At 32.4% G+C, this 15,828-nt stretch overlaps 1 protein-coding gene across 1 annotated transcript in view; it reads right to left on the minus strand.

The window, feature by feature from the left end:
- The window catches only part of RYR2 (ryanodine receptor 2), a 550,493-nt gene extending 535,454 nt beyond the window's left edge, over positions 1 to 15,039 (minus strand). The window contains exons 1-2 of the mRNA XM_044674985.1: positions 15,034 to 15,039; positions 14,341 to 14,460 (exon numbers count right to left, since the gene is read on the minus strand). Coding sequence (XP_044530920.1) covers positions 14,341 to 14,460; positions 15,034 to 15,039 — 126 coding nt within the window. The remainder of the gene's footprint in view (positions 1 to 14,340; positions 14,461 to 15,033) is intronic.
- Between the last annotated feature and the right edge of the window lie 789 nt (positions 15,040 to 15,828).

Genomic DNA, 15,828 nt, shown 5'->3' on the forward strand with positions numbered 1-15,828 from the left:
TTCCATCTGTCTATTATAAAAATAAGAAGAGACTAGAAGGGTAAAACTATTCAAAAAAACATTCATTAATATCACACTCAATATTTGACAACCAGGAAAAAGATGGGGAAATAGAAAAATCTATAGTGTAAAAAAATTTATGATAGTCCCTGGACTGTAAATATATGTGTTTACACATATATTAACAATACTGAAACATATAACATAGTAATGTTGAATAATATGTTAGAATTTTTCTAAATATATATACAAACATATGCATATATGTAAATTTGACTTCATTTCTAAAATTCAAAATTTAGCTGATTACATATATACAATTCTAGCATTACTAATTCTAAAAACTTAAAATTGGATTATTAAAACAAGAAAAAGTAGTTTTGTGCACATTCAAATAGATACCTACTATTTGTTTCTTCTCCACAATTATACATGCATTTATACATACGTAGCCACAGCAAAAGTGAACTCTGAATCAAAGCTATCAATAATCATATAAAAATGTTTTAAATCCCTCTTGATTAGAAAAATACAAATAAAAACAACTCAAAGATACCACTTTACCCCCAGAATATTGGCCAATATGACAGTAGAGGAAAATAATAAATTTTGGAGGGGATGTGGCAAAATTGGGACACTAATGCATTACTGGTAAAGTTGTGAATTGAACCAAAGCTGGAAGGCAATTTGGAATTATACCCAAAGGGCTTTAAAAGAATGTATATCTTTTGATCCAGTAACTTCACTATTAAGTCTATATCCCAAACAAAGGACTGTTTGTACAAAAATATTTATAGCTGCTCATTTTGTGGAGGCAAAGAACTGCAAACTGAAGGATGTCCCTAAGTTGGTAACTGGATGAACAAATTGTATATGATGGTGATGGAATACTTTTGTGCTATAAGCAATGATGAACAGGATGATTTCAGAAAGAACTGGAAAGACTTATGTGAACTGATGCAGAGTGAAGTAAACAGAACCAGGAGAACATTTTAAATCATACTTAAGGTCCCTTTAAAATTATTTGCAATGGTTTGTTCTTTAGGGTAATAAGAAGTACTTAAAGCAACAACAAACTAGGCAGGAAGGTTTTAATTTAACTAAAACACCCACCTACTAGTCAAGTAGGCTAGCTTGACTCTTACTGAATTGACATGCTATGTAAATAGATTTTTTTAAATTTGAAAACACTCTAAATTGCATTCTTTACAAGGAGTTATTATTATTATTATTACTACTGTTATTGTTATGTCTTCAACTAAGGTTGCTAATTTTTTAATGCATCTGTAATAATTTCTTTTTAAATATCATCTATGGAAAACATCAGTCTTTGAATCTATGCATTTTAATATTCTTTTTTCTTTTAAATTCATTATTTGCAGTTATACTATTTAATCTCAATTGGTTTATCTACTTAGATGCATAAGTATTTAACATGTTTGTTAATCTAGTTAAAACCTTTCACCATAACATAGAATATATTTTTCAAACCAATCTCTCTTTCATCACTGAGCATTTCCTATTTATATATTCTCATTTTTAACTAATTTTAAATGTTGATGAGTTTTATTTTATCTTCTTTAGTTAGGAGTATTTTCTACATATAACAGTTTTTCAGGAGATAAGATAAATTCCTAAACTTGGCACAATCCTTATAAGTTTTAAATCATGATGATGGAAACACCTATCATAAAAACAAACTACATCCCCACTCCAGTCATTCCCCAGGTATAAAGGATCTCTCATCACCAAAATAACTATTATCAACAAGTCCTGTCACAATTTTCCCCAAACCTTTCTGTTGCTATTTCTACTAACATCAATCTGGATCTCTTTAAGAAGTATTTTGCCAACTATATTCATACCTCCAGGTTCTTCTCATTTTGTTTTTGTTTGAAACATTTCTAAAATAATGTTCCTTAAGCATTTTCAAGCCCATAATGTGTTCAAGAAACTGTAATGACTCACAGTTATTTATTATATATAATTTCTCCAATATTGTCTGGCCCTCTATATCTATTTCCCTCCACCAACTGGCATACTCTCTACCATCATCATGGATATATAGATATTCTCTCACTAATTATATTTCTAATTATTTCTGTTTCTATATAGAGACAAAGGTACATGTCTATCTGAACCAGTATCCCTTCTATCCTGTGACCATGTAAACCAAATTTTGCTAAATGGTAGATGGCCTATAAATAGCATTACTCCTAGTTTTTTATTTCTTGAGTACAGCAAAATGTCTGATCTTTCATCCACAGCTCTCGAAAAGCTTGAGGACACTTAATTATCCTGTTTCTATATATATATTGAATGTTTCATGTTCCTTCTATTTATACAAATAGAGTATATATACCTTATAGCATGATCTTAAGACTTAAGACTACATATGCAGCACTGTCAAAGACTTCACCATCTGAGTAAATCTCTTTTGGCTGCTCTTGAACTTTTAATAGCCCTCCCAAAATGTGGTACCCAGAGGATTTGTAGTTCCTCACTTATACTCTATAATTCTTCAAAGATAACTCACAATAACATAACAATCACATTAGACAATTCTTTCATTGCTCTGGATTCTAACTGATCTGGTCTGCTGATTTGAGCTTCTTAAGATCATCTAGGTCTGAAATACCTAGTAGCCATTTTTTTTTGTTGTTCTGTCCTTTTGAGTATAATGATTGTTTTTCTTGGAAAAGAAAACATCCAAAATAACAATTAATTCTCTCTTCACTCCATCATCAGTTGGCATTGTCTTCTTACACTAAACAGGGTATCCTTTTGAGTCGTACTTTTTTCCCAATAGATATTTTTTTAATATTTGCTATTTAGCAAAGAATTAGAAATTAATGGATTGTCCAATAACTAGAGAATGACAAGTTGTGGCATATAATTTTAATGGAATACTATTGTGCTATAAGAAATGTGAGCAGGATGATTTTTGAAAAATCTAGAAACATTTACATGAACTGATGCAAAGTGAAATGAACAGAATCAGAACATTATACATAGCAACATTTTTTGATGAACAATTGTGAATGACCTAGTTATTCTCAGCAATATAATGATCCAAGACAATTCCAGAGATTCATGATGGAAAATGCCATCTGTCTTCAGTAAAAACTGAATAAGCCTTAATGCAGACCAAAACATATTCTATTTCACTTGCTTTCTTCTTTTTCTTTTCCCTTTTTGTTTGATAACTTTTCCATAAAATGATTAATATGGAAAAAAAACATTTTACATGATTGACTATGTAAAATTGATACCAGAATGTTAAAATGGTAGGGGCTGGAAGGAGGTAAGGCAGGGAGAAGTATATACAGAATTTAGAACATAATTTTTAAATGAATGGTAATAAGTTGCTTTTACATTAATTGGAGAAAATATTACTATAAAATTATTAGCTATTTTTAAATGTAGTTAACTATTTTAATATATCACTTCTTTAGCTTTACGGACACCATACTTTCTTGGTTCAATTCCTGCACACCTGCTCTGACTTCTTTCCTAGCTCTTTGTCTTCTTTCCAACTTCTTAAATATCTTAATGTTCCCAAATGTTTTCCCTTGTTACTTAGGTCTCCTCTACATTTATTCTCATAATTAAAACCATCATTTCTATGAAAATTGCTCTGAAACTCATATCTCTAGTGTTAAATATCCTTCTGACTTCCAGAATCATATGTTCAAGGACCTTCAGGAAACTTATCTAGATTTCCCACTAGCATTTTTGAACTTATTATGTCCAAAATATTGATTGTTATTCTTCCCCTTAGATTTGTTCCTCCTTTTAACACTATTTTTTATGTCTGCAAAAAAAATATAGATCTATTCTCTTATATTTGAAACCTGGATATTATCTTTGATTCTTTTTTCTCTAACCTTCTATATACAAACATTTACCTAAATTGTCTTGATTCAGTGTCCATATCTCAAGGTCATTGGTCTTTTGTTTGAAGTTTTTGAAAATAATAATTTGCTTCTCTAATATTGTGGCAGTTCTCCTATTTTCCATAGTTTACTAAAGATCACTGGTGGCAACCCAGCAATCATCTCAGGCCCAGAAGATTCCAAACCTAAGTTTGAATTACCAAACATTTCCTCTAAAACTCAGCTTAATCTCCACTCTCATGTACATAATTACCACAGTAATGTCCTTTCTTCCTCCTCATTTCTCCTTTTCCATATAACTTTCAAGGTTCATCTCAGCTGGAACTCCTCCAAGAAACTTTCCCAGACTAGTACAAAATTAATTTTTCTTTCTTTGATGTTCCATAGCATTTACAGCCTAGGTTTCACATCCCAGCACTTGTTTATACACTTGTGTTCTTACCTGGCATGGTGGCACACACCTGTATTCTTGCTGCTAGGGAGGCTGATGCTGGTGGATCACTTGAGTATGGGAGTTCTGATTTATTTATTTTTTTTAAACCCTTGTACTTCGGTGTATTGTCTCATAGGTGGAAGAGTGGTAAGGGTGGGCAATGGGGGTCAAGTGACTTGCCCAGAGTCACACAGCTGGGAAGTGGCTGAGGCCGGGTTTGAACCTAGGACCTCCTGTCTCTAGGCCTGACTCTCACTCCACTGAGCTACCCAGCTGCCCCCTGGGAGTTCTGATTTATAATATGAATAAAGCCAATCATTAAGTTCACCACCAATATTGTAAGTCCCAGGGAGCAGAGGGCCACCAGACTGCCTAAAGAGGAGTGAACTAGCTTAAGTCAGAAAAGGAGCATATAAAAAGTTCCCATGCCATTCACCACCTAGATTAGGACCATGAATGATCATTGAACTTCCAGCCTGGTCAAGATAAGGAGACTCAGTTCCAATAAACAAACAAACAAATAACCTGTTTTCTCCTGTTCTGAAGGGTCTTTTATATTCAGCTCCCCTCAACTAGCTTATAATCTAGTTGACATAACAAAGTCTCTTGTTTCTATTATATGTTCAGTAATACTGAATATACTAACAATTTAATACATTCTTATCTCTATGACTCATGAAACATTTCAATTCAGTAAAATTTAAAGATAACTTTTGTCTATCACATATAATTTATTTTAATATAATAAATTTATTTAAAATATTTGATCATGTTAATCCCCATGTGTGACTCATCATTCACTGTTTACCTACAATTATGTATATATGCATAAAATCATTTGCCTATAAAGGAATAAAATCTTTAGATTATATGTTAGCATACAAAATATAATTTCTTATTTAAAATATTAAATTAAGCATCACTATAAAGGTCATTTGAAAAACTTCTGCCTTTCATTTACATAAGATTAGCCATTATTATATTCATTGAATATGAATATTTACTTTGGAAAAATCACTAACAGATATTCAAAATTAACTGCTTGAAACAGAAAGATGATGGCTATACCTTCTTTTGCTGGTTAGAGTAGAAAAAATTAACAAATATGATAATTGGTACAACTCTCAAAAATAGCTAAAACTGACATCTTAGAATTAAGCAGCTCTCTAACACAAAGAAGAAAACTTCCCCCTCCAAGACAGACGCTAACGAGAATACTTTTCCTCAGGAAATCATTTTGCTGCTTTTTTCATAGTTAGTCTCCTTCCATATTATGATTCGATGTCCCCCTTTTTCTGCCCAAATGCAGTCTTAAAGCATTTTTTAAAATTTCCTTGAGCTTTACTTTTAACTACTCTTGTACACTAGAATTCTGCTTTACTTATGATTTGGCATATTGAATGTTCTCAGAGAATTATAATAAATGAATGTCCTATCCTCCATAGCCAACAACTGCCTCACTTTTTCTTTAATAAAAGGTAAAAGAAAAAATTAACTATATAAAAAGAGCACATGTTTTTAGCAAACACCAAGATAAATGCTGAAATTTCAGGCTCTTTCCCTGTCATTGCCTCTTTTCCTTCTCTTCACCTTTGCCCTAAATTGTATGAAAGATTGCTTTGCAAAAGCTATTTTCCCTTAATTCATATAATATATTTTCATTATAAGAATATGATTTGATTGGGTAAAGCTATTTTTAAAGACTTCTTTAAGGCTTATTTGAATTTTCAAAATATTTGTGGGGCAGTATGTGAGCTGAAAAAAGAAAAAGAAAAGAATTTCATCTTTATACTTTTTTCAATTATTATGTATAATAATTATAATTATCTATAAAGGTTTTATCTTCATATTGGACTATAAGACATGAAAGAATCACTGTGACTTAAATAAATTTTAAATCTCCCTCCATACCTAGTTCGTGTACCTCCTTCAGATATCTAGGACCTATAGAGTAAGGTGCTTCATAAAACTTTGTCCAATTGTAATTATAATTGTATAAATACTTGTTATATACAATATTTCATTTTAAGAGGATTTTTATTCTAGCCACCAGCAATCACTCTTGTACTAACATTTTTATTGTCTAAATAGTTTCACTTGAATAAGAATTGTTCATCCTGATCATCACAATGATTATACATCATTAATAATCCAAAATACATGTCTCATGAGACTGGATAATAAATACTTTAAGATGATAAGCCAATGAAGATGAAAGATTACTCTATAATGTGCCATCATGAAATTCCAAGAAATTTGGGGAATGACACAAAAGGGAATTGACTAAAAATTGACCACTTTCCATAGTGCTTTAGTAAGGAATTTTACCCTTCTATCTGAGAGTATCTTCAACTAAGATTCAACAACTTCAACTAAGTTAAAAAAAAACTAAGATGCCTTGCATCAGTCTGCATAAGTTAGCTATATAGACCAACCAGCCTTAGAGTTATGGAATATTAGAGCTGGAAAGAGCCTTAGAGATAATCTAAATCAGTGATTCCCAAAGTGGGCGCTATCACCCCCTGTTGGGTGCTGCAGCGATCCAGGAGAGTGGTGATGGCCACAGGTGCATTTATCTTTCCTATTAATTGCTATTAAATTTTTTAAAAATTAATTTCCAGGGGGCTAAGCAATATTTTTTCTGGAAAGGTGGCGGTAGACCAAAAAAGTTTGGGAACCACTGATCTAAATCATCTTCACTTTCTCTGTTTAAGACAAATGAATCCATACACGCAGTGAGTATCCTATCAGCCCTAGCAAGCAAACTGAGCAGCAACAATGGTTTTGTGGGAAGGAACTGAAAATAAGACACTCTCTCAAAGAGAAAATTACATTGGAAGGTAAAAACCTGCAGTCTCCTTTAAATAGTATCCCTTTATATAATGGCAATTGCTTGCTACTAAAGAAAATGGCTTCTCCTGAATCTAAAAAATGAGAGGGACTAAAGCTGGAAGTTAATGAAATTTTCAGACTAAAACTGCAAAAATCTTTCCCAAAAAAAGTAGTTTTCCATCATGCATTGCTCAAGTGTTCATAGCATACCCCATCTTTTTCATCAGGTTACAACCTACCTTGTCAGTTTTGAGTAGATTAAAATACTTCTCTGATATCTATGGAAACGTACATGAATATTTATTTAAAATCAATCTGCTCAATCCCTTTGTATTTCATGCCTAATTGATTATTACTAGACACCAATAGCAAATTACTTCTTTAAGGAATCCATGGCAGGTGCCTAGAATATTCAGTCATTACAGATATCAATATATATCTTTTTCCTTTTCCTGCAAAAATAATTTATTAAGGAAATGAAAAGTTCATAGAAAGAAGGGATGAGGAATTATATTGTACTATTGCTCTGTCAGAAAAGGAAACTGGCAACTATGGAAGTCAGGAATATAATTTCAAATATCCTATACTGGATGCCTAGAAGCAGTAGTAGTTCCATCTTTAAAATGGATCTTTTAAAAAACAGTATAAGGACAAGAGAAGAACTGATGACTGGAATTAATGAGTATAAAGAGATATGTTCCATTTACTGTTTTGTTTACTTCTACATAATAATAATGTGTTACTTTAAGTTTTGCAAAGTACTTTATAAATATCATTTCATTTTATCTCCACTAGGAGCCAAATAAACAAGAACAAAAATCTTACATGAAAAAGCATAAAAACAGGATAAAGTCTTACTTATATTTATGTTAAAAATGAAAGTACTTTTTCATGTGCTTATTGATACTTTTGATTTCTTTATCTGAAAATTGCCTATTCATGTCCCGTGCCCATTATCAATTGGGGAATGGCTTGATTTTTTTTTATACAATTGACTTATTTCCTTGTTTATTTGAATAATTAGACCTCTGTCAGAATTTTTTGTTATAAAGATTTTTTCCCAGTTTGTTGTTTCCCTTCTGATTTTGGTTGCATTGTTTTTGTTTGTACAAAAACTTTTTAATTTAATATAATCAAAATTATTTATTTTACAATTTGTAATTTTTTCTAACTCTTGCTTGGTTTTAAAATCTTTCCTTTCCCAGAGATCTGACAAGTATACTTGTCTGTGTTCACCTAATTTACTTACAGTTTCCTTTTTTATATTCAAGTCTTTCACCCATTCTGAATTTATCTTGGTGTAGGGTGTGAGATGTTGATCTAAACCTAATTTGTCCCATATTGTTTTCCAATTTTCCCAGAAGTTTTTGTCAAATAGTGGATTTTTGTCCCCAAAGTTGGGCTCTTTGGGTTCATCATACACTGTTTTGCTGATGTCACTTACCCCAAGTCTATTTCACCGATCCTCCCTTCTATCTCTTAGCCAGTACCATATTGTTTTGATGACTGCTGCTTTATATTATAGCTTAATATCTGGTACTGCTAAGACACCTTCCTTCACGTTTTTTTTCATTGTTTCCCTTGATATTCTTGATCTTTTGTTCTTCCAAATAAACTTTGTTATAGTTTTTTCTAATGCAGTAAAAAAGGTTTTTGGTAGTTTGATGGGCATTACACTAAACAAGTAAATTAATTTGGGTAGAATGGTAATTTTTATTATGTTAGCTCGTCCTACCCATGAACACTCAATGTTTTTCCAATTGTTTAGATCTAGTTTTACTTGTTTGGAAAGTGTTTTGTAGTTGTGTTCGTATAATTCCTGTATTTGTTTTGGCAGATAAATTCCTAAGTATTTTATATTGTCTAGGGTGATTTTAAATGATGTTTCTCTTTCTACCTCTTGCTGCTGTGATGTGTTGGAAATAAATAGAAATGCTGATGATTTATGTGCATTTATTTTGTATCCTGCAACTTTTCTAAAGTTGTTGATTATTTCTACTAGCTTTTTAGTTGATTCTCTAGGATTTTTTAAGTAGACCATCATATCAATAAGCACATGAGAAAGTGTTCTAAATCTCTAATAATTAGAGAAATACAAATCAAAACAACTCTGAGGTATCACCTCACACCTAGCAGATTGGCTAAAATGATAGCAGGGGAAAGTAATGAATGTTGGAGGGGATGTGGCCAAATTGGGATATTAATGCATTGCTGGTGGAGTTGTGAACTGATCCAATCATTCTGGATGGTAACTTGGAACTATGCCCAAAGAGCGATAAAAGAATGCCTGCCCTTTGATCCAGCCATAGCATTGCTGGGATTGTACCGCAAAGACATCATAGATAAACAGACTTGCACAAAAATATTTATAGCTGTGCTCTTTGTGGTGGCAAAAAACTGGAAAGCAAAGGTAGGCTCTTCAATTGGGGAATGGCTGAACAAATTGTGGTATATGTTGGTGATGGAATACTGTTGTGCTCAAAGGAATAATAAATTGGAGGAATTCCATGTGAACTGGAAAGACCTCCAGGAATTGATGCAGAGTGAAAGGAGCAGAGCCAGAAGAACATTGTACACAGAGACTGATACACTGTGGTAAAATTGAATGTAATAGACTTCTGTACTAGCAGCAATGCAATGACCCAAGACAATTCTGAGGGATTTATGGAAAAGAACGCTACCCACATTCAGAGGAAGAACTACCAGAGTGGGAACACAGAAGAAAAACAAGTGCTTGAACACTTGGGTTGATGAGGACATGATTGGGGATGTAGACTCGAAAAGACCACACGAATGTAACTATCAATAATATGTAAGTAAGTCTTGACTACAGGCAGGGTGGCGGGGCAGGGTTGTGGGGTTGGTGAAGGGTAAAGTAAAAACATGAATTATGTAATCATGGAAAATTTTTCTAAAAATAAAAAGTTATTTTTAAAAAATGAAAGTACTAATGGTGGCAAAAAAGCTATTCTACTTGCTACTGCACCAGAATTTTTAAACTGATAAACAGATATTTTAAAATAATATTCTTTGTTACCTAAAACAGATGTAATTTCATCTAAAATTTCATGCTATTAAAAATGTCTTTGGGCTACATAAATGCCCTTTACCTATATCAATTTAACAGCCAGCTAGAATTCTTCAATTTATTTTCATATCTACAATAAAAAGTAAAACCTTATCAAGATAGAAGGAAGAGCACTAAGAAATATCCTATCAACAAGCTACATATATCTAAATTCAAAATTTCTACAAAAAAGAGAGAAAAAATTACAATTATGAAATTGTGATGATTCCTAATTATACCAGGAAACCTAGCACTTCTATCCTGAAACTAAAATGAAAGGAGAAATGGTCTGCATTCATGGATAATTATCTCCATCTCCTGGGCTTTTAGGAGACTGCAGCTAGAAACTGTTTTGTCAGAGTTTAGTAGGATTTCAAAAATAAATGGTATTATAATAAACACAGCTGAAATTTCAGTTCTTCATACCATGATTTCAGAGATTCAAAACTGCTTGAATGACAAGTAATGGGCAAACAGTCAAATAGAGAAGACATAATTAAGAGGGAAAAAAAGTCTTTACAAAATTGGAGAACAAGAGAAATATAGCCAAGGAAAAAATCAGTTTACTTCTATTGAACAATTTTTAAAAATATTCATTGAGTAATGAGCATGCTTTAAAGAACTGAGGAAGGTAATATTTTAATTTAATATGGAACTTACAGATAATAATATAAATATACAATTATATTAAAATATAAATAATATCACAATGTATAATATAGAAAATAATACATAATTACATAAAATTAATTATATAATATAGTGTAAATAATATAGTATGTAATTTAATATATTAAATAATATAGAGTAAATAATAAACCTTATATGTGGTAGGCATGTGAAATAAGGGTAAATAATGTTGTGTGAGGTCCAAGGGGGAAAAAATAACTAGGGGAAGAGAGTAATTGGAAGACTTCTTAGAGATGTGAAAGGGAATTCTTTATTCTCTTTGTCTATTTTGAGTTAATCAATCCAGAAACCCTACTTAACACTTTGTTAGCTATCAAGTAAGAGAATTCACAAGTCACTTGCTTAGAGAGCTCTACCCTTTTAACTCAATCAGTCAGAAACTTGTGAATCCTTTGATAAGAGTTTACAGCCTCAGAGGATGAGAGGTTAATCCCATAGACACTTCCCCCCTGGGCAGTGCTAGGCAATTTGGAAGCTGTGATTGGCTCCTGTGAAGAGGGGAAGGAACAGGAAGTGACATGGAAAAAAAAAAAACTATAAAAAGTCTGGAACTTCCTATCCTCATGACTTCTCCTTGGGACTTCTGGCTTGGAGAGATTCCTGCCTTGGTGGTCCTTCTAAGAGACCCTCTGTGCTCCTTGGCACTTTGGTGGGACACTCCCTTCAGCATGAGTTCTATGGAAAGACTCTTTTCCTTGGATCCTGTATTAACTTGTTGGTGAGTGACTTGAACTTCCACAGGGAGATTGTCGGGAACTAGCTGAATTTCATCAGATCAACACTTAGGGTAGGATAGACAACTCCTTACCTCTTTCCCTTCTACATTTCATACTTCAACTCTTTCTCTTCCTTGTTAGAAATAAAAGCTGTTAACAGTTTTTTCTGACTTAGGGATAATATTTTGAATTTCATGACCACAAAATTGAATTTATAACTCTCTTATTTAGTAAAAACCCCAATTTAACCCTTATAGAGAGGAGCAAATAGGTAAATATTGCTAAAATTATGTCCTTGAGACAAATGATCTGTGAGTTTGTATACACCTGTATATACATACACATTATAGATTATATATACAGTGTTTATATAAAAACAGAACTAGGCATCTAGTGTTTTCAAAATAATTTTTTAACTTTTATAAGCCTCCATCCAAAACTAATAAAACTAGAATTTAAGATGAGTATTAAAATTATGATCTAATCTCTAATGTGTATTACCAAAACGATTCAATGGGATTGGTTTTCAGTTTATTGCTTCTAAAAGTCAAAGGGTAAATTTCCTTATTGTAACTGAAATAAATAGAATATTATTAAATATAAATCTATGGATTTTCAGAAATACAACATATCATTAGATCAAACAGCATAAATTTTCTTCAGACAACTCTATGCCGAAATTGTGAGCTATTCTTTCACAGACAGAAGGTCTAGAGGAGTTTTAATAGATATCCAAAAGGTAAGGGACATGGTCTTCCTGAAAAAGCTAGTCATAGATTAAAAGATTCTGGAACTTAAAACATTTCTGAGATGATTTTCAGTAACAAATTATATATGTGTATATATATATATAATATATAATAATAGAATAAAATAGTTTCTATAATATATAGTGTGATAATTATAATATATGCATATATATACATATACATGTATATATAAGACATATATAGCCAACAATCATTCTACTCTTCCTATCTATATAACAAATTCAGGATAAACCAAATACCAAAAAAACGGTCACTGAGTTCTGTGTTTTCTACCAAGTTCAAGGGCAGAGCAATGTCAAAGTATCTGTGAAAGAATATTGAATTTACATATTGAATCCCATAATTTCATTTCACTATATTGAACTAAATTCACTTTTTTTTTTACCACTACCAAATAACAAAGAATAATGAAACATTTATTTATTGAAGCTTAAAGGGGCCTTGGAAATATTATTTAAATCCAACTCAAATTTGCAAATAAGGAAAATTACACCTAAAACAGTAACTTTCTTATCCAAGCTAGTAAGTAGCTGAAATAGGACCAGAATACAGGATTCCAGGCTCCTAGTCTAGTGTTTATTCCATTATAACCCCAATATCACTAACTAATATTTTATTGTTTTCATAAATTATTCATGGATTCTTGGGTTGTTTTTATTTTTATTATTAAGAGGTTAAGGAATCAGAATAGGCTGGAACTGTGTTATTGCAATGTAATTTCTTTTGTATTCTATTCTCGATAACAGGTGTCCAAAGCTTTGTCAAAATGTCGTTTTTTAGCATAAAAGATAACAAGACAATAATAAATAGAGCTATAAATTGCCAATAACTAGGGCATCATCACCCACTGGAAATGTGGGCTTACTGACTAGGAATATGAGTCATAGTTGGCCAATTTAAAGTGTGATACCTAGGTCTACTTCATTGTTTAGTCTGCTGACAACTAATCCACACTATATTTCTTTCTAAACTTCATAGAATTTTCATATAGTAATTTAATAAGACAGTTCCTTTATCATATAACCACATGCTAAACAACAACAGGTCATAAAGAAGTCTACATCTAGGAGAGAGGTAATAAATGTTGCCTCCTAAGTAAGAGAAAAGGCCAAACGCCTATGTGCTTGATAGTTATAAAATTAAAAAAAAGGGGGGAAAGTAGAGGGGAAAATGACATCATATTACACTGGAAAGAACATTGGCTCTAGAATCAGAGGGCTTAAGTTCAAATCCCAATTCAGACATTTACTACCTTTGTGATCTTGGGCAAACTGTTTACCCTTCCAAGATCTCAGTTTCCTCATCTATAAAATAAAATGAAGTATATGACCTCTAAGCTCCCTTCAGACAATTGATCTAGGATTCCATGAGCATTTGTAAAAAGTTCCATATTTTCATGTTTAGGAGAGAATATAATTCTTATAACTATCTATGCTTAAATCTTATTTTATGTATATTTACATATATATATATAAACAAAGTATTAAGATGCTAAAAATTTTGTTTTTATTATTAAAACTACTACATACTATTTCATCTAGCTCTTTCTAGAGAAACTGATCTTTTTTCCCCCTCTAGATCAGTTTTGTTCATTATTTCTAAAGGTAATGAATTATGCCAATAATGAACTCACTAGAATTTAATGTAACTAACTCCACAGAAGACCTCTGAGTCATACACAAAGGAAATTATTGCTCCTTGGACTTATGGAGCTTATATAAGTCTAATGGGAAAATAAGAGACAAACACAGATAAACTTAAGATGATAGCTTTAATGTAGCAATATTATAGGATAATCATAGGAGAGGACTGCAAACAAGTGTTTGTGTTTTGTGAGGTCTGGGGAGTGAAGGAGGGGAAGTTGATAAATGACAGAAAATATTACCATAGCAAGTAAATCTCTTTGCTGAAATTAAGCCAAATTCATTCTGCCTACCTTGGAATTGGAAGTGGACTCCAAGAAACAGAGCCTGTTGCCAAATCCTTCGGCTGCCAAACATAGTTTCTGTTGTTCTTTGTGGATGGTCGCAGTACATTGTAAAACCACTTCATCATCCTGCCAAAAAGAAGAAACAAGTGGCAAATGTTAAGTTGGACATGACTTTTGAATTCCAGATCATATTTGGAAGGATGAAACTTAGATGCATTTTAAAATTCTGAGTTAAAAGCAATGGCAAGAACACAACTAAAGCAATTCCAAATGCTTTATTAATTCATTGTAAGAAAGCTAATTTAATGTAGATTTTTGCCATACTAAGACATTTCTCTTTTCTCAGATGATCCCCACTTCTTCTCAGGGAAAAACTAAGAAAATTATACCTCGAACTAAGGCCTTTTAAACATGATTAAAACAACATTACCAAGAAAATGTGTCCTATATCTCTTTAACAACAAATAACACCACAGTTGAATGGAGTCTTCCATCACTATAAATCTAGTACCCTCAAAAACAAAACAAAACACAACTGATTAAGAGGAACATTGTCTTTAATGCATGCATAAAGCAGATTTAAATAGATACATTCTTCAACTATTCTATACCATCATAAGTGAAATGAATAATGGATTCCCCAAGGATTAATGAAGCATGGTAGTGGAGGAGGAAGAAGATTGCACTGCCTTTTGTTACCACCATCAGTAAGATTGGTGGTGCCACCTATACATGTATAGGGCTTTATAAAGCATTTATGTATTATCATATCCCATTCCTACAACGTCTCCATGAGAAAGTCATAGCCCTATATATTATTTCCACTTTACAAAACAGGAAACTAAAGCATGAAGAGTTCAAATGACTTTTGTCAAGGACATGAAACTATTAAATGGTAATTTGGGGGCAAATTCTTAGGTTTCCAAATTCTTATGGTCCAGAGCTCACTTTATGTCACAATTAGGTTACTCAGTGCCATCAATAGTGAAAACTTAGAAATTGCAAGTATTTTCATTCTGCCATTTCACCTTGAGGGTTCAAAAGAAAAGTATATTAAGTCAGATGACACAAAGATATGTTCATCACTATTTTTAAGTAAGAGAAGTGAAAAAAGCAAAACAAACACATGCTTCTAGAAATGGTGAGATGTGATCACTTCCGGGGATAGAGCCAAGATGGAGGAGTAACTAGAGCAGCAGCTCCATTTCATGATGAAAATCTTCTCTGACCAAGATTAAAATATCACCACAAAATGAATACAGGAGTGAAAGAACCAGCAAAGAAACAGAGTGAAACAACCTTCAAGAAAAGAAAAACTCCAAAGGTAGGCAGAGACTATCTGGAGAACTGGGGTGAGAGGGGAGCAGAGCTAGCAGGAGGAATAGCAGAGAATGAAGGACAAGCCTAAAGCAATCCACAACCCCCTTTTTCTCCCCCAACTGCTGTCCCAGGTTCCAAACTTAATCCTTACCTAACATTCAGACCCTGAGACCC

The sequence above is a fragment of the Gracilinanus agilis genome, chromosome 4, assembly GCF_016433145.1.
Source record: "Gracilinanus agilis isolate LMUSP501 chromosome 4, AgileGrace, whole genome shotgun sequence".
NCBI classification, from domain to species: domain Eukaryota; kingdom Metazoa; phylum Chordata; class Mammalia; order Didelphimorphia; family Didelphidae; genus Gracilinanus; species Gracilinanus agilis.